At 40.4% G+C, this 20,210-nt stretch overlaps 1 protein-coding gene across 4 annotated transcripts in view; it reads right to left on the bottom strand.

Annotated features, from left to right (window-relative positions):
* Nucleotides 1-20,210, bottom strand: part of LOC141757412 (uncharacterized) — a 99,475-nt gene that overhangs the window by 35,414 nt on the left and 43,851 nt on the right. For 2 of the 4 annotated variants that reach the window (XM_074617879.1, XM_074617881.1), the window contains 15 exons: nt 10,838-11,416; nt 8,517-8,561; nt 8,041-8,160; nt 6,259-6,297; nt 6,104-6,157; nt 5,919-5,972; nt 3,272-3,379; nt 3,111-3,164; nt 2,748-2,801; nt 2,500-2,544; nt 1,859-1,912; nt 1,046-1,090; nt 900-953; nt 228-272; nt 73-126 (listed from right to left, as the gene is read on the bottom strand). In XM_074617879.1, the coding sequence (XP_074473980.1) occupies nt 73-126; nt 228-272; nt 900-953; nt 1,046-1,090; nt 1,859-1,912; nt 2,500-2,544; nt 2,748-2,801; nt 3,111-3,164; nt 3,272-3,379; nt 5,919-5,972; nt 6,104-6,157; nt 6,259-6,297; nt 8,041-8,160; nt 8,517-8,561; nt 10,838-11,416 (1,404 nt within the window). Of the gene's footprint in view, nt 1-72; nt 127-227; nt 273-899; nt 954-1,045; nt 1,091-1,858; nt 1,913-2,499; nt 2,545-2,747; nt 2,802-3,110; nt 3,165-3,271; nt 3,380-5,918; nt 5,973-6,103; nt 6,165-6,258; nt 6,298-8,040; nt 8,161-8,516; nt 8,562-10,837; nt 11,417-20,210 lie in introns of those variants that run through there. The other 2 variants (XM_074617880.1, XM_074617883.1) reach the window with 2 other exon arrangements.

The raw sequence follows: 20,210 nt of genomic DNA, 5'->3' as shown, positions 1-20,210 counted from the left end.
AACACATTGACTTTAACCTCCTGCCCTTTACTGGCTGCAAAGTGAATGAAGCAAAAGTCCCCATTAACTCACCTGGAGTCCTCTGAGTCCTGGAGGTCCCATCTGTCCCTCTAAACCTGGAGGCCCCTAGACAAAAGAAAAGGAAGGTTCGAAACACAGTCTGTAAACATGTCCAACAAGCAGAATAACTGCAGCATATACTGTATATAACTAAACTAAATGTATACCTGTGGGCCTGTGGGACCAACATTTCCAGCAGGTCCCATGTCCCCCTGAAAGAAACAACAAAACATTTATATACAAAGAAAGTAACCTGCACTATGGACACTCCAGACATTAAGTATAAATAAATGAAATTACATTTGCTTCATTTTTAAATTTACACATCATATTTTCTACTCAATCGGCAACAATTTTGATAATCTATTAAACGCACTATATGTAATTTTCTGTCGCTAGGGGTCTCTCAATGAAAACAACAACAAAAGACGGAGTTTCGTGAAATAGCGTGGGATCATGGTAGTTGTTGTCTTCACCACCATTCCCGGCATAGAGTGCTCCAGGGATGACGTATTTTTCTACCAGGAAGTTAGCATCGCCCTGGTTCCCTCGACAAAAAGCCAATGGGATTTTTCCAATGGGTTTTGGATTACTGCAGAAAATAAGCTCTGTGGCAAACACACGTTTGTGATACTTAAACGTTTTGTTCACTGAGATAATTGAACACACAAATGAACACCACTTTTATGATTTTTGAAGTGTGAATGAAATCGCCAGAAGCATTTAACGGTCTAACAAATAATCAATTAACTGTAAAAATGTAAATAATCATTAGTTGCATGCCTTGGGGAAACCACCTTTAACTTGCATATTACTGAGTCGTTGTGGTGTTATCTTACCCTTGAGCCATTAACTCCTTGAGCGCCAACTCGTCCTGTAATTCCTGCTGCGCCCTGTGACACACATGCAAACAAATATCATACATATATTCAGAACTGGTACCAACAGACAAATCTTGCGTCACCTAATCTGTCTGTCTGCTCACCGTCGGCCCCGGCAGACCTGGAGGGCCATCCAGTCCACTCTCCCCCTGGGGACAACAAGTTCATAACAGCATGAGTGATGTCCTACACATTGTCCATCAGTTCAGAATCTCTCACAGTGAATACAACTAGAAAAGGGGATAATTCACCCAAAATAATAATAATCGGGCATTAATCACTCGCCCCTAATTTAGCCTATATTGAAGTTTATATTAAAGCCAAACACAGCCTGCATACTGCAGGTAATTTTGAACCTTCATTCACATCATTGAGACAACTGGTATAGCTGCAAAAACACACAATGCACAGTCTGCCTCCACTTGTTCAAAACATGCTGTAAAACAGTTTAGAAAATAGATGGATGTCTACCAAATTATCCAGAATCTCTCATGCTGCACAATCCAGCACTTCTACGGCCAAATGTGACATTTTGGATTCAAAAGTCTAATATTTCCTTTGTTTTCTCCAATACTTTTCTTTAAAATGGGCTTCCAAACAAGCCGTTTGAAGAAAAAAACATCGAACAGTATGTCTTTTTTTTAGCTAAACCACAAAAAGAAGCCAAGCTCAACAGTTTGCAATGGAGGCGACTTAAAAATACAGGAGCTAATCTATCGTGGGTACAAACGTCTCAGTTGCTGTGGGAAGATTATTTCATGACTGAATTTTAATGTTTGTTGAACTAATCCTTTAAATGTCACCACATGACCATATAGTGAAGCAGTGGTGAACCAGTGTGACCAGCATGATAACAACATTCACTTATGATTTACAACAATTCTCGAGCAGCAAAAGTTGGACGGTACATCACTCACATCAAGCCCACGGGGCCCCTCTGTCCCGTATCCTCCTCGGTTCCCCTGAGGCCCCTGCAGAGAAGATTCAAGTATTAAATGTCAAGTTAACAACAATATGTCATTAAAATACATAGAAAACACTGTATTTAAAGCCAGGATTAATCAAGCAGATTACAGCTGTGTTAATTCTATGAGGCCCAGTTTCTGATTTCATGCCAAGTCGAGTCAAAGTAAACCCGAGAATAGAGCCAAGAAAAACTGGGAGTCAGTGCCTCGCTGCCTGGAAGTTCAAAGAGGGACTGGATTAGGGATTAAAAAGGATTCAGAAGCGCATGTATTTCTTTCACAAAAGCTGATTGTTTGTTTTGTTCCTCTTATTTTACACCAGTTGGATGTGTAAGAAATGTATTACACACGGACAGCGTCAATCATTCTTATTGTTTTAAATTGATCCAGTAATGTGCTGGCATCTTGTCCAGCAGATTGAACATAAAAATGTTCTTAATGTGTAAGCAGCTTAATGTCACAGATAAAGGAGAAATGCTTCTGGTTTATGAACCGCCTACTTTCTTCCCAAGGGTTATGAATATAATGTAAAATCCCTGCAGAAATTTGTCTGTTGCATTTATTAAAAAGAACTAAACAGGGAGGACACTCACTGGTGGTCCGACAGCGCCAGGTGGGCCCGGTAAACCAGTAGAGCCCTAAACACAGAAAAAAACACAGTCCAAGATCATTACACTATATCGTACTGTTCAAAAAGAGATGTCATAAGAGCTGCAGGCAGTATGGTCTGTCTTTTTTAAAACAATCCAGTCATGTAAGAAAATACTTTTTGTCAGGACAAATTCTAATTTGATTTTAAATATTCAGGATGGATGATTTAATAAATTGCACCAACGTGTACCTTCTCACCAGGTTCGCCACTTTCTCCCCTTGGACCCTTGAAGCCAATGACACCCTGGAGAGGTGGAGAAGAAAACATTATCTACAGTGTAAAAGTCATTTCTATCTTGTTTTATCCTGCAAACATGAGTGTCAATCAATTCCACATTAGCTAAGAGAAAAGTTTGTATGCCACAAGGGCATTATCAAATGTAATGCTGATCGGGCTGATCACACCGAGGTGCGTCGCTAGAAACGCGTCGCCAGAAAAAACATTGTTTTTCTATGCAATTCTTGGCTCCAAATTTACAAACAGTAAATCCAAAATTGAAGTGGAACTGAGTGGTTGCTCTTACAAAAGTAGCTGTGCTGTTTTATTCCTCACCTCATCGCCTTTTTCCCCTTCGGACCCTCGTTCTCCCCTGTGACCCCACGGGCCCTGATGTCAATCGGAGACAAGATGGAAAAATTTCAACAATGTAACACACATAATTTACCTGCTATAACACACACCGTTTAACTGTTTACTGTACAGAATGTGCCCACCTGTGATCCAGGATCACCAGTTGACCCGGGCTCACCATCCTCTGCATTTTCCCCGTCTCGCCCTGGGGCCCCGGCTTGTCCTGGAGGGCCTCTGGGACCCCACTCGCCCTATCAGACAACAGAAATGATCACCACTGTTGATACTGACTGCTTCTTATCAGACTGTTAGTGAATAGTGATGACATCTTTACACAAAAACTGACAAAGTAAAACTCTTCAATGTAGAAATACAGCTAGTGACATCACTATACTCTGTGAGCATCACACTGGGAAAGCTATGTTGTAAATTATAGGTTTTCACTCTGACCCACCCAACCGCTCAGTGGAGCCATTCATCACACAGACGAAGCATCACCTAAGTAACAACACACTGTCAAGAAGATTGCAGAATGCAATAACTCTGCCTGAAGACAGGTGGAAAACATGTACATATTCACAGTAAATGGCTACACCACCTGTGCTGGCAGTGGACAATGTTATATTTTAAGCTGCAGAGGATGATGGATGTGGTGTTACACATGGCCTGACTGGCATGATAAGTGAGATTTTCAACCTTTATTTAACAAGGCTTGTTTCAATCACAGCAATGCACTATTTTTAAGGATCAACCAGCTGCACACTTGTCCATAGTTAATCGCAATTAATCGCAACTTAAAGGGAGATTTGTCAAATATTTAATACTCTTATCAACATGTGAGTGGGCAAATATGGTTGCTTTATGCAAATGTATGTATAGATGTACAAAACAATGACAAATATTAACCAGAAACCCTCACAGGTACTGCATTTAGCATAAAAAATATGCTCAAATAATAACATAGCAAACTCATAGAACCCATTTTCATTCACATATCTTGAAGTCAGAGGTCAAGGGACCCCTTTGAAAATGACCATACCAGTTTTTCCTCGCCAAAAATTAGTGTAAGTTTAGAGCGTTATTTAGCCTCCTTCGTGACCAGCAAGTATGACATGGTCGGTACCGATGGATTCCTTAGGTTTTGTAGTTTCATAAGATGTCAGTATCTTCACTTTATTATCTAGCAATTTACAAGAAAAAAAACAAAGACTAATTGAAAAAAAAGAAGTAATTTTGCATTGGAGAAATATTTTCTTTGCTGTTGATCACTTTGCAATCCCTGAGGTATATAATGTGACCCCTTGTGGTGTCAAGAGCCTCATGTTGGAGACCACTTGGCCTGGAACACACAGGCATCACACAACCCAACAGATGATTACATGCATACATTTATACAACACGCATACATCAGTGCTGACAGACAATGAGATGACATCAAGACCTGCTGCACAAACAGAAATGTGCTTTCATTCATGGAGGCTGCACAGTGACTCAAACACAAACAGTGGATCTATATTCTCTGTTCTAAACAGAGCACACACCACAGGCTGCTGCACGGGCGATTGGGTGTTTCCAACTATCCCAAACCACACTGTTTGGTCCTCAGTACCAACTCATTACCCAACTGAGACCTCACACAATATATGGCGACAGGCTTTCAGTTTCCATATGGTCACATATTTATGTATTTTAAGATGTTTTTTGAGATGGATGTAACGCAGTTGAATTTACCTTTACAAGCTGTTCACCCAAACATATGAAGTCAAAGGTTTCTAAATTTATGTAACTAAATGACAAGAAGGGAGGTCACAAGATAAATTGAGAAAACTGGATCAACTACAGCTCAGTATAATCAAATTTAGAAAAAAAATATGGAACCTCTTAATTTGGCAATAAAAAATAATGTCATTGTTTATTCTCTCAATATGAGAATGGTGACATCATAGGGAGTTACATGCATGAAGGGCTTCCAAACACCCACTCCCTTTAACCACACTCACTCTGCTCCACCAGCTACATTACACTTAACTCAACACTGTTATACTCTGCTGGATCCACCAGTGGGTTTATATCTCATATTGTATGGACAAACATTGTTCAATCCCCAAGGTATTTATTTTAAACTTTGATCAACATCCCAAAGTTCCCAATGAAACCAGATTTTATTATTATTTTTATTCCGATTTTATTAAGGGGAAATTCATATAAAATGATGCCGACAATATCTACAGTATTTCTATTTGATGTCATAGTACTACCATAAAATGGGAATTCTTATTTTGACTGTCATTAACTGCAAACATTATTAAATTAAAATGTAATTTAAACAAACTCCAAAAATATTATGAAACTCAAGACACAAAGTCATGAGGATATTTACATTAAAGGAACTAGGGATGTTAACAATTAACATGTAATCCGCATGTAATCTCATCATTAATGCTTTGATTGAAGAAAAAAAACACATTTGGTACATTGTTTTGTATATGCACAACTTTTGCTGTGTGTTTTTTAATTACGATTAATTGCTTGATCGTTGTGCTTACAATTTGCATCCCTGAAAGGAATGTATGTGTTTTGCCTGCATTGATTGACAGGCCTCTCAGCCTATCACATTTAGCAGCATCTGTTCCCTGTTACCCCACAATTAGATTTTTTTGGATGTATAACGACATATTTTGGCAAGAGATTCAGGCAAATGTGAGGTCTTGAAACATCTCAGAAATGTATGAGACAAATGACACTGATAAAGTTATTTCTGGATCAGGAAGTGATGGTTTGGGTGCTTACCATCTCTCCTGGCATCCCTGGTCGTCCTCGCTCCCCAGCATCACCAGGTGGCCCCTGTGGAGGAAGATCAAGACAAATAAAAACACTCACCGGTTCAGAATTACTCAACGTAGAGAGATCATTCAAAATGTTATATATTCAGGTTCACCATTTTTTGCATTTACAGTTTTGAATGGTTCTCTAACCTTTATGCCGGGATTGCCCATCTCTCCAGGTGGTCCTTCAGGGCCTTCTTTACTCTGCAAGCTCACAAAGAACAAACCAGCTTCAGGTCAGCAGGAACGAACAAAACAACTAAACCCCAACAAAGAAAGGATATTACTCGTCACAGCATACTTACAGGCCAACCAGCACGCAGTAACTGGTAGAAACTGGTTTGCTACAGGGAGAATGGAAACACACAAGATAAGTTATTATATAAATAAAAATAATAGGACAGAAAAATGACAGAAAAAAAACACATGGATACCAATCCTCATCTGTGAACAAATAACTTGAATTCCACCATCTTCCCCCAAACTCCTTAGTGTCTGTGGTTACAAATCTATCTTTGCCTCATCACTGACCCTCATTCAGAATGAATGGAAGTATGTGAATGACCTCTGCAGGTTGTCCACATAAAGTTCAAAGCACACATGCAGTAACAAATCGCCTTCACAAACTACAAACAGACTTTTATTTCCGTCGCAAAACAGCAGTTCTCCATCATGCTGACATGCTGGTGAGTGTATTCTATAACATACAGCTGTGGCCACTACAGAGAGATTAAACAGATGGGGACAGAGCATCAGCTTGCACGCACCATGACTGCAGGGTCAAAGGTTTTACAGATAGTCTGGGGATCTTATGGGTCTGGGGAAGATGACTTAGCATCAGTCAATTGTCCAGTGTTTCCTTATAGATAACTGAAAGTCAATTACTCAAGTGGTTACGGAGAGAAGAGCAAGGAAAGGTCATCTTGTCTGGGGACGTCAACTGGAAACATGTTTAAAGGAACTCTAGGAAATGTGATTGCTCATGAGGATTTAGCATATCATCTCTCTGCATTCAGTAGTGAGATCAGGCCAGGATGTGTTTAGCCTAGCTCAGCACAATAAACACAGGCAGGGGGAAACAGTTAGCCTCCTTCAATAGCGGGAAAATCTCTTCTGAAATGTTATGTGTGGTCTCAAGTGCCCACTTATTGGTCAGTAAAGAGTCCTAATGGGTAGTATGCTAATTGCTTGTCAAATCATAATATCTGACAGCTTTAAAAGGTCAGTGTGTAGGATTTGGTGGCATCTAGCGGTGTTGTTACAGATTGAAATCAAGTGCCCGCTGCTCACTCCTCCCTTTCCAAGACTACAGTAACGTGCTCACAATGGCAATGCTAACGTGCTAATGTTTAGCAGGTATAATGTTTATCATGTTCAACATCTTAGTTTAGCATGTTATCATGTTGCTAAACATAAAGTACAGCTGAGGCTGATGGGAGGGTCATTAGTTCTGCAGGTATTTGGTCATAAACCAAAGTATTGTTTGTAATCTGTCCAATAGTTGTTGAGATATTTCAGTCTGGACCGAAGTGGTGGTGCTAATTAAGTGCATAAACTCTTAAACGTTTTATAGTTATGAAAACTCCCTTATGCTTCTGACTATAAATCCAGAAAGCCTCTTTCTTTTCTACAAGTAGCTACGTTTATGACCAATATTTATGGGCTTATATATGTTCAGATGTTATCTTTATTGTTGAATTGTAAAATATTATGGAGGTACAGATGAAAGAGCCGTCAGGTTTAGGACAGGAGCTTTTTTGCTCCACATTTAATCCGACATGCCTTACTGAAAGCACATACAGTAGTCCCTGCTGAGTATAAGCTGCCTGCGGGAAGTCCCTTTAGACGGTCTGTTTCTTCAGAACTCGTTGTTAAGTTCAGAAGTAGATGCAAGGGGCTGGACCAGACGGTCTGTCTAGGAACATCTGATCTATACTGTAACAATAGCCAGTGTCCAAACCATAAAAAAGTAAGCATTTGACTTGATTTTTTCAAGCTCAAGTTATGAAAGAGGACTGACTCTACGGAGAAGAAAAACACTGTGAATACTGAACAAACTAAGGAGTACATTGTGGTAACAATCTTACCTGAAAGGCAGCCCATTCCTCCGCTGTGTTCTTCCACAGGTAGAAGGTTGGTAAACCTGCCGGTCCAGGGGGTCCTGACACCCCCGTTTTTCCTGAACGCCCTCCAGGGCCCAACTTACCCTATGAGAGACGAAAAGGAAGTGGTACGTTTATGCAACACAAATCAATTTATATGGAATACTCAGTATCATAGCACAGCCTTGTTTTTTTAACATGACATCATAGGAGTGATTGGATGCAGCATTGGGGGTCGGGCATAAATAGTTGACACAGGGGCTTAATGGAGGAAGGAAAAGGAGTTTATAGCAGTAGGTAATAAAATGTCAAAGGTGAAAATTGAGCTTTAAAACAAGATAAAGCCTCGGATGCTATATCAGTGGTGCACAGAACAGAGGTGTACGTAAATCCTGAGGAGTCAAGGGGACTAACTTAACACACAATCATAGGTTATTATGTCGTAAACAAGCTTCTCTTACCTTATCACCTTTAAACCCACGCTGGCCAGGTTCACCAGGACAGCCCTGCCAAAACAGAAACAACCCTCAATAAAACAGCTCAAAGGACCAAAACACTACAAGATACAAAATTAATGCAAATTGAAGTAGTATCTATGCAATACTTAAAAAAAAAACACAAGTTAACCATTACTCAAACTGTAAAACTGTTTATCACTACTCCTTAGAGGCAAAAAAACTGTGACCTGAGAATCAAGCAAAGCACCGGATCCTCGTAAAACATCACAGTTTGTGGTCTACTTGACAGCCTGTTGAAAAGACTCATTTTAAGGTCTCGTCACCCAACACCTTGAATGTCAATAAAACACTAAGATTTTATGGAGTGGAGTTTTAAAGAGTATTGCGATATACAGTAATTATATGTTTAAGCTGCTTGGTGCTGTGTGGATCCTGCATTTTAAGTGCAACTTCCTGCGGGATCTGAACACATTTATATACCTAATAAATCTCACAAAATCTTAACTATGGCATTTCCCGGAGGCTGAAAACACTATTCTTGCAGTTTTGGTGATTCTCTGCAGCTTGTTTGGACTAAAAGTTTACAAAGTTGTGCTTATATTCACAAAGTACACTGGCATTACTGAAAAAAGTGATTAGAGATGTCACGATACCAGACATTTTGTGAATTTAGTCATTTAGAAGTAGTTTAGTAGTTTCCTTTAGTCGTCGACCAATACCAGTAAAATTAAACAATTCTCGATACCAATTCGATACGATAGTAAACGACAAAAGTAAAACAATAGATCCCATGTACTTCAATCAACATCCACTCCTTTATTACCGTTTACCGGAGGTAGTGACGTAGTATAAAAAGCGAGAAAGAGCACTTATGGTGGGCAGTAGGGGAGGTAGATCGGCCCAACAACCACCGGACTTTTAACTAGGAGATCCGTGTTTGAGTCCGTTGGAGACCGGTGGTTTGTTTTGTAAGTTACCTTGGTGACATTTGTCACGTGACTTTTTTGTCTATGTTTGTGTTTTTTATTGACGTTTGTGACATGTTTTCTGTAGTTGTGTAACGTTGTTTCCGTATGTGTTTTACTAAATTTACTTACTTATTGTGAGCCCAACCATGACCTAAGTTTTCTTGCCCAAGCCTTCTTGCCTAAGCGTCTTTGAGTCCTTGAAAAGCGCTATGTAAGTTGAATTTATTATTATTAAACCTAAATGTGGACGTTTGCGTGGTGTACAAATGACACACAAAAAGCGGCGTACAAATGACACGCGAAAAAGCTAAAATGCATACTCATGACACCCTTAATGTCCTTGTAATGTTGTGGTATTCATACGCCTTCCTGAGAGACCCGGTTGACAAATATAACAGACAAGGCATAGGCTAAGAAAACCATGCCACTGAGTTGGTTATTTTCTACATGTACTACTGCACTTATGCAATGGCCAGTCACCAATACCATTCTAATGCACCTGCCAGCCAATCGGCGAAGAGTATTTTCTGTGGCCATTCCATAGCAACATTCTTTTGTACCTCCCTAAAACACATGCTTTTTACTAAAATATTAAGTTTGACACAATACTTGTCAAGCTAAGCTAAGCGAGACCTGAAATGCAGCACATGAGCAGAGAGAAGGACCGTATTCTAAGCCAACGGGACGTCTTCCTTCATGTTCCCTACAGCCGTCTTCAATCACTGTAATCGTGCTGAGTGATCCAGTGGATTTTACGGCGGCGTGACTCCACAGACCGGCCCAGACGGGACCAGATGTGCAGTCTGGTTCTGGTTCTGTCTGCCCTGCAGTCCCCCTGTGATGACCCACCTCTTACACCAGGTAAGCCATCCGATTGTATGAAATGACTTTACCCCTTAGCACCAATCAGATAACTTGGCAGACAGAGGTTACCATTGTCTCATTGAGTCATGCTATGACGAAGTGTTGAGACTCTTTAACTGTGCGGTTCTCTTAGTGCTCAGATCGCGACATCAAAGACATGTGGACCAACATATGTTTGAGTGGTGTAACCTCCTCTGATCAGAGTCAGATGGCAGCTGATGGAGAACAGCTTCGGTAAGCTGTAAAGCATAAACCGACGTCACACTTTCTTCATTCACAAGACTTGTCCTGACTTTTTTATCTAATCTGACAACAGATCTGATATGATACATCAGATGTGCTGTTGGCCTATCCAAACTACTGCAATAATATAAACTTCATGCTTTCTTTACTGTCATCTGGAAACAAAAATGCATTGGTTACACTTGGATACTAAAAGGTAGCATTAACACAAGGGCATTAAAGCAACAAGAAGACCATAAGACCACTCACTTCCTGCCCTGGGGGACCCATTCGGCCCGGCGGTCCTCTCTGGAGCCGGTACGTTTTGCCATCTGAGCCCAGGACCAGGTCTCCTTCTCTGGATACAATGGTCACAGTGGCAGGGCGCTCCTTCTCTGTTTGTTTACCGTTAATGATGGGTCGCCCCTCCTCGACTCCTGCCTTTGAAGATGTCTCAGAGTCTGTGGACGTCCTGGGATCTGAAGGGATCTTAGGTACAGGAAATCCCACGGAGGGCTTCTTGGTAGCACCTCCGATGTCCAGCTCAATGATGTCATCGGACGGTTTTCCGGGGAACAGCGATGACGTCCTCCCACCAGAGTCGGCCTTCTTATCTGTTGTAATGTTCTCCTCCAACTGTTTAGAGGACTGTTCAGGCTTTCCCTTAAGTCCATTTCTGGAAGGTTTCCACTGAGGGTTGACTTGTCCGCCGTTTTGGAAGGTTGGATCCAACAAGTCGGTGTCCTCGTCCACCACAAAGACATCCCCACGACCTACTGAACCTTTCCGATCGGATCCTGAAGGCACCGTCCCATCCCCTCGAGAACTCCCTTGGAGCAGAAACATCTTCTGATGAGAAACAAAACAAGAGTTAGGGCTTGTTTGAGAACAGCCTTTGAAATATTTGAACAGATTTCTTGATGATCGTGTTTTGACAAACGAGTGAAGCACAGATAATCTGGAAGACCCAGTCGGCCTTCAGAGAGATTTTCAAAGTAGATAGAAAAGAATATGTAATCCACAGTACAACAAATCACTTGAGAATACGGAAATAATAAGCATTACCATCTCATCCCCGCACACAAGATATGTTAAATCACATTTAATGTCACTATGTAAGCAACACTATTGCTTTTTAAAAGACCTAAACTTCTCCTACAACCCTCAGAAAAACCACTGCTGCAGACCGCCTTCGCTTCTTGAAAACTGTCACCAACTCTTCACTGACATCTGGCATTATTTCATCTGCCTTCAAGTCAATTAGATTCTCATCTTTTCAAGACAGTAACCCTTGACACACACATCACTACTGATTTGGTCACATTTCTTTTCCAAAACACACTTGACTTTGCTGTATCGAATTAACATTTCCATGGTTCTCTCTGAGTTGCCTGTTGGAGCCAAACCACACTTTATGTTTATGTTTATTGTTAGCACTTAAACTCTCCACACTGCTGGAGCATCTATTTGATCTTTGACCTTCATTATCGTAGCTCAGGTATCACATTCACATCTGTAATCGTGTTACAATGTGGTTGGGATGCCATTGCTGTTTTACTGTAGATAATTGCGATTAATCGCAAATTAATCACATTTTTTATCTGTCAAAATGTACCTTAAAGGGAGATTTGACAAATATTTAATACTCTTATCAACATGGGAGTGGACAAATATGCTTGTTTTATGCAAATTATGTATATATTTATTATTGGAAATCAATTTACAAAACAATGACAAATATTGTCCAGAAACCCTCACAGGTACTGCATTTAGCATAAAAAATATGATCAAATCATAACATGGCAAACTGCAGCCAAACAGGCAACAACAGCTGTCAGTGTGCTGACTTGACTATGACTTGCCCCAAACTGCATGTGATTATCATAAAGTGGGCATGTCTGTAAAGGGGAGACTCGTGGGTACCCATAGAACCCATTTTCATTCACATATCTTAAGGTCAGAGGTCAAGGGACATCTGTGATAAAGCCATAACAGTTTTTTCACGCTAAAATGTATCCTAAGTTTTGAGTGTTATTAAACCTCCCCCACCCGACAAGTTAGTATGACAGCGTGATGATTCCTTAGGTTTTTTATAGTTTTATATAATACCAGTATCTTCACTCTAGCTTTAAAAGAGTCTGCTACAACCTAAAAAATCATTAATGTGTTAAAGAAATCAGTGGCGTTAAAACAAATTAGTATTATAGCATCAACTTTGACAGCTCTATTAACAATTTTAACATCTCCATGACAGAGTTGAACATTTTTACAAGCGTCTTCCTGGAAGACCTCTTCCTTAACATTAAGATCAATACAGTGGCTCATGTCCCCATATCAAAAGCCTTGGTGTGGTTCAAGATAACTCTGCATGAAAGGCCCATATTGCAGATCCTGCAGGTTAGCACTAATAACAAACTCCCCCTTCATCATGGACTCATCCACAATTCTAGTTTCACTCAAATTTGAACTACTTCCAATCCCTCCTGTCCCACCCTGTTTTCACAGCAAGACAGCAGAGTCACTCCCCAGTTTCTGTCATAGGAATAAAACTGACTAATAATAAAACTATTCTATAATTGTTCTCACTGTAAATCAGTTTGATTAAGAACATTAGCTGTCACAATGTGAGGTTATTATTATGGACTCTCATGAAGTCTTCAAATCTTCCAAAACAAAGCATTTTAAACTTATGTGGTATCCAAAGGTGACAGGAAAAACACCAAAATCAACAACATGCGAAACACTAGAACCCCCGCATTTTTCCATTGCTTGTCATATTGCATTACACACAAACACACACAACAAAACACATCAAATGTTTGGGCCTCGGGGGAACAGTGGTGCGGTGAGAGAGGCCTTTCAGCGGAAGGGACCAAAGGGCAGTAAATTTTGTTTGATGACCCTAATGGGCTGAAATGGAGAGCACTAAAGTGGAGCTGGGATGCATATGGAGAGCAGCAGGACAGGAGGAGGAGAAGGAAGCAGGAGTGTGCACGCTCAGAGATTTAGAATGAATAAGCTCATACAGGTGAAATAGGGCACTGCATTGGAAAAAAAACAGTCCCTACATCAAAGGGTTTTTGCATCACGTCATCAAAATGTGACACAGTGCCAAATAGTCACAATAGGAAGTACTTATTAACCCATTACCACACCTAAAGCATGTAGGAATAGATTGCTCAAATGCACTTAGTTTAAGCTGAACTCGTACAATATTGTTAAATATTGTTATTATGCTTTTGTGCTTTTTCCCTTTCCTTTTGTTTGTTATATAGTTTTTTGTGCATGTAAAAGGTCTGCAAAATTACAGAGCCCAAAGTCCACGTCGAAGCCCACAGAAGCACTGCTCCTGAACTGCCTTGCTTGAAGTCCTTCCTTTTTTCCGTAATGTGGTGATGTCACCAAGTAACACATTGTTGCCTGTTGGGCTTGAGTTTGCCATGTTATGATTTGAGCATATTTTTTTATGCTAAATGCAGTACCTGTGAGGGTTTCTGGACAATATTTGTCATTGTTTTATGTTTTTAATTGTTTCCAATAATAAATATATACATGAATTTGCATAAAGCAAGCATATTGTCTACTCCCATGTTGATAAGAGTATTTACTACTTGACAAATCTCTCTTTAAAAGGTGCATTTTGAACAGATAAAATATGTGACTAATTTGCAATTAACTATGGACAATCAAACAATTAATTGCATTTAAATATTTTAATCGATTGACTACTATAGAGTAAACCAATGTGTGATCCTGGTACAATGAATTTGGGAGAAATGTTTCTCATCTGAATAAATCCTGCTAAATTAATACAATTTTGAATGGGTAGATTAAAGGTCCGTACATTGTACAGTACATTGGGTCAGCAACAATGCTTCTGTATCTGTGGCACTCCAAATTCTGACCCTACAATCAATCTTTGAAAGCTACAAAAAAGTTGGAAGAGCACAGAGAGCTGGTTACATACACATTTTATGAATTAGTACAGTTATTACAGAGGCTATCTCGGGTTTCCTGTGTGGTTACAGGCATTTGTTCGGGCAAAAATCAATTGAGCATGCTCTGATTGTGTTATCAGAAAGAATGATACGCCCAAACGTTACCCAGAAATTATCAATTAAACCCGGCTTTCATTCGCCAAATCTGAAATATTAGAACAACAGTCAGTCTTAAATACTGTATTTGCAGTGAAACCCAGCCCTCCACGGCTGGCTGGGTATAACGAGGGTGAGATAGGGAGTAGACCGAACACGGTGCCCCAACTGAAAACAAAGGCCCTTTCTCTGTCCCTTATCCCAGGCCAGAGTCAGGCAGCCGGCCCTGGTGGATAAGCTGACACTAGATCTCCTCTGGTCAACACCGTCCCCTCAGCTTATCTCCCCACCAGTCTGTGAGATATCCCTATGAACGCCAGCCCAGGCCATACTTAGTTGGAGTACTGAGACACGTTGGCCAGTCAGTCAGGAGCCGATAGCTGTCAAACATTCACCAAAGTAAGACAGACCCCATGAATTGTCCAAGTTTTATATATTTTAGCAAAATCTTCTTCTAGTTCATTGTGTTGCAATCTACGTATTTAATGTGCTTGTCTTTGATTATACAGTATGAACAGAAAAGTGAAGTTACAGCAAACAACTTGCAAATGTAACACACACAGTAAGTTCCTATTGTTACAGGCGACCCCTCCTCCCCCAGGTTTCCCCTCAACTCGTGTCTCGCACTCTCATTGGCTGTAGCTCGTGGCCGAATCCCCGACAGGTCCAGATGTTTTGCATGCTAGATATCTGGAATGTGTCTTGTGAACGTGAACGTTTTTGAGCAGTTCACGCATGACGCTCGAGCGCCGATGTGCGATGTACATTTCAGCTGATACATTTTAAGAACTGATCTCTGTCAGTATCCTTATCATGATCTTTATGACAACACAATTAAAGGCTCCATAAGATCAACCAGTTTTACCTGCCAAGACACTCGACAGAGCAGGCGCTGCATAGCACTCATCTGAGTACTTATCTTGTCAAATTAAACTCTAATATTCTTAGTAAGCAACTTTTTAAACCTTTATATCATTTGCCAAGTCCACTGTTTACTGTACACTTACTGTCTTTCTATTGGCTCTGCAGTAACAGGCTGAAGCAAGCAAAGACAGTGTGCCCATTTAGGGTGTGTGTGTGTGTTCATGCCTTTGTATCCTAACTACACAGTCTGAGTGGAGGCTCAATGGGAGTATGTGGTCCATAGGTGAACGAATGACAGTCAGGGTTTCAAGTGGTTCAGTCTGTGTCAGTATGCATGACTGCAGGCTGCTGAACAGACGGAACAATTTTACAGGCTCCCATAATGCTTCCTTAATGCTGCTGTCAGAAAGCTTTCATGGTCATGTGTATGTGCTTCATCAGTTTTAAAGCCTAAGGCCCCTGAAACACACTATATGGCCAAAATAATGCGGACACCCTGTCCACATACTTCTGCATAATTTCTGCTTTTCATCTTTTCATTGTTTGGGTTTCTTACTTCCAAATGATGTTTCAAACTTTGTGTCAATAGTCTGTTGAAGGCTCTTCCCTGTTTCAACATGACAATGCCCTCGTGCTCCAAGACATGTCCATAAAGAAATTGTTTTCCCAGTTTGGTGAACTGGCCTGCACAGAGTCCTGAGCTCAACCCCATCCAACGCCTTTGGGATGAACTGGAACACGAGCCAGGCCTTATCACCCAGCATCAGTGTTCCACCTCACTAACGCCCTAATGGGAGCAAATCCCCGCAGCCAGATTAAAAAAATCTCCAGGAAAGTCTTGAAACACACTAGAAGTATTAAGGCCATACCAGTGCTTTTTTTTCTTTCGATGGGTTTTTCCAACCTTCAAGGCAGCCACTGGTCCAGCATGCAGGGAATTGAAACTCTTTAATCAATCCCACTGTCACATAGTTTTGTTTCATCATTGTCTCAGTTACATTATCATTGTGTGATAATACAGTTTAAAATGGTTTGAAACATCTGCTGGGACAATGTTCGAAAACAACTCTTTTTTCTCCTTAAAAATTGAAATGAAGCACTGGTCACTCTAGACTGCAATACCTTCTTCATGAAGTCACTATTTATCACCTGCATATGATAAATATACAGTACAATCACATGCGTTCCATTAAACAAAGGATTTATGAGCAATGTGGAACATAGAACATGAAGATCGTGACTCGACTTCTCTGCAACTGTCAAAACAATATTTGTGGGAAAACTGTAAATTAGAATTAGGGCAGATGTTGACAGGGCACACCTGGACTAGATTAATGGTTATGACAAACCACTGTGTCCTTCCATCAGCACAAGTGTGCATGTGTAGCTGACAGATCCTCCGTTAAGAGCAATGGGAAGTCTATGGAGGCCTCACAGCCTGACACACTCGCTGCAGGCTACGGTGCTATCATCAAACACACACATGCACATACACACACAGACAATGAACACTTGCTCCTACAAAGGGCTAATCAAACGGCAAGGTCCGTAAATCTAACCGAGACACAGGTATGCGGACCGGCTGGGTCTTGCAAAGCAGCAGTAGGCAATTTGGCCTGGAAAAATGGCGTGATGACAGTAGGTCTGATGTTACGGGAATACGGACAGGAGTCTGATTGATTGAAGCGCAATACAAACTGAAGAATGTGAAGAAAAGCTAATCATTTTCTATGATTAGTAGAATGTTGCAAATAAATGATGAACAAATGTTGCCAAGGAACTTGAAACAAACATAAGGAAACCAGCAACAGAAGCCTGGCACAGAAAAAGAGACAAACAGACAGTGAATTGTGTGTTTCTGCCTCTGATGGGATGTGGACAAGGCACAGTGCCAATGTGTTAAATCACTGTAAGCATGCATGTTAATACCTGCATGTGTACTTCAAGGTCTTTACGTGTATGTGTGTCAGAACTGTCATGTGCACAAAAATGAGCGTGTGACTTTCTATTGTGACCCTGTGCTGTTCAGTAGCTCAGCGCGGCATTAACACCGTCATGGTCGGGGATTTCATTCGCAGTAGGACCACCCATGTTAGAAAAGCCACTGTTGGTTGGGATCAAAGCGTCCACTGATTCGCCTGTGGTGGTCCCAGGGATATAAGATCATGAAGCATGTTGGAGGGGACAAAAGAAAGAAACGTTTAAACTTTAAAATTGCTGTGCAACCTCTAACTCGCTTCCAATGCAGGCTTCTCATCTTCACGCAGAAAGTCAGTTGCAGAGCTTCTATACAGAGAGTTGTATTGTTCTACTGTATGTTCTTGAATACCAAAATATACAAAAGTGGTGTGTCTTTCTCCACTAAATGGGCTCTGATACTGCAGAGCAAGTCTGCAGAGCCGTTTCACACCAAGCACGGATTTTTATCCGAAATATTTGCACGGAAATTTATAAAAAAATATTTTGACCAATGAAATCCTTTGTTCCAACTGATCACTATCATTCTGCATAATAATTAGCCATGTGCTTCTGTTTGTTGCACGGAGAGTATATTTTCAGAGCAATAGCCGTTATTTTTGGGGGTAACGGACTGTCGGACAAATGGGCCAATGGGACATTTTTCGGACTATTGGTCTTTTGGAATAACAATGGACCGTCCCCTCCTCAACACCCAATAACGTATGAGAAACACTACTACTTCAACAACCAAATAAATGACAATATATGGCTTGAGATCGCCAAGCAGCTGGGATAAGATGAAGATGGTAATGTGGCTGATATGTACTAACCACAACAGCTAACGTAAGCATTAGCATCACGGTTGGGGTCTGATTACTTCATGTATGGTGTAGTTAGTCCCTTAGACATTTTCTGTCTGGATAGGTTTTTGTTGGTTGAAGTGGACACGGCAATGTTTAAGAGGAAAGTCATTGACGAAAGTGGAACATGGCAACGCGAGTAATTAGCATTGGAACCGGTATGCATAGTTGTCATGCGGAAAATTAAAACGCAGATTTTTCGTATTCCTGCACAGCATTTTCACATCGCACTGGTGAGTAACTGCTAGAAAAAACAAAAGAATCACGCAAATTTTATTAATGTTTCAATCCTTAATTCATCAGATAAAATGTATTTATTCAAACAGCATCATCACCATATACTGTATATATGGATTTCACAGCGTGCAGTACTATTCTGGTTGCTTCTGAGTCAAGAGTTTTTCTATCCTAGACACCGGTCATTAAAGCTCTTATGTGCAAGAACTGGAATTACTTATCGAATTAGCCAAATCTGCTAAAATCTATTTAAAAAGCCTACTATGCCATTGACTCACTGAAACTCATGAATGAAATGTCTTTAATGCACAAATTTTATAATATGCACATGTCATCTGTTACTGTAAATATAAACCCTACTTGCTGTACTTACAGTATATAGACATTTATACATGTTCATACTGTACATAATCATCCAATCCATCTACTATATCCATTCAGTATCTATTTATTTGTACTATCATTATTATTGTTGGTTATTGGTGCTTTTTATATTTATATACATCTATTTTGTCATATACTTGTGTACATAACAGTCCTGTCTATTCTTTACCTTTATTGTATTTCTATTTCTGTTTAAGTATGTTGTGAGAGAAATGCAAAAAACTAAGTCATATCATCGTACGTGCACATGTACTTGGCAAATAAATCTGATTCTGACATGTGCATAAATACAGACATTAGCTACATCTATTAGACAATGCATTACTTTTTTTGCATTTAATCCTTCATTTGGTTGGAAAAAAATAAAAAATCATCCAGTTTGGAGAGACATAGTTAGAACACCCATCTGAATACAAAATGCAAGCAAAAAATACTTGAATGTAGTTAATATAAAGAACTAACACTAACAAGTTGGACATCCCTGGCCACGACAAAACCTAAAGGACATCGTTCAGATTGATTCAAAACTGAAAACTGCAGCAGGTGCAACCACGAACTTTAAACCTCAAAGTCAAATCTTCAAGATTGCAAGTGTATTATTGTGTTAATCACACAAACATCCGTTCTGATAGAAATTAAATAAAAATCATTGCCACATTGTTTGCAATCCAATGGTCTGCAGAGCATTACACACCCTACTTTACGTCAGTGTACAAACAAAAGCAAAGGGAACATTTACATTGACAATTGCAACATGTGTACAGGGTGACACCAGGCAGTACCTTTCCCTCCCGGCGCCTTTGACCTTGCACGTGCAATCCACCTAAATCCAGCATCAGGCATCCCAGCAGCGAGTACCATCCGACATGGTAGAGCATGACTGCAGGAGACACTGCAGGTCTGTCTGCACTTCAGCTCTGTTCACATTGTACCCACAGGCAGACCTCTGCACAGGAGGCTGATCCAGCTCCCGGCCGACACACCCACACACACACACACACTCTTCCACTGGTACCAACCACACATCTTGTATAGACAATACATCTAATCTGGCATATGGTGGAGACAGAAGCCCAGCCCATTAGCCCCTCAGGGTGGCCTCTGTGAACGCTGGGAGAAAATGTACAGGGAAACTGCAATGTAGACAAATCTGGGACAATTCAAATTTCAAAACAACCCAATGCATTTTAACTAATAAACACATTCAATCTCTTTCGCCCACAAAATGTCACAGCATGCATGACA

The sequence above is a fragment of the Sebastes fasciatus genome, chromosome 19 (genome assembly GCF_043250625.1).
Source record: "Sebastes fasciatus isolate fSebFas1 chromosome 19, fSebFas1.pri, whole genome shotgun sequence".
Taxonomy (NCBI): domain Eukaryota; kingdom Metazoa; phylum Chordata; class Actinopteri; order Perciformes; family Sebastidae; genus Sebastes; species Sebastes fasciatus.
This window is presented reverse-complemented; position numbering and strand designations above follow the sequence as displayed.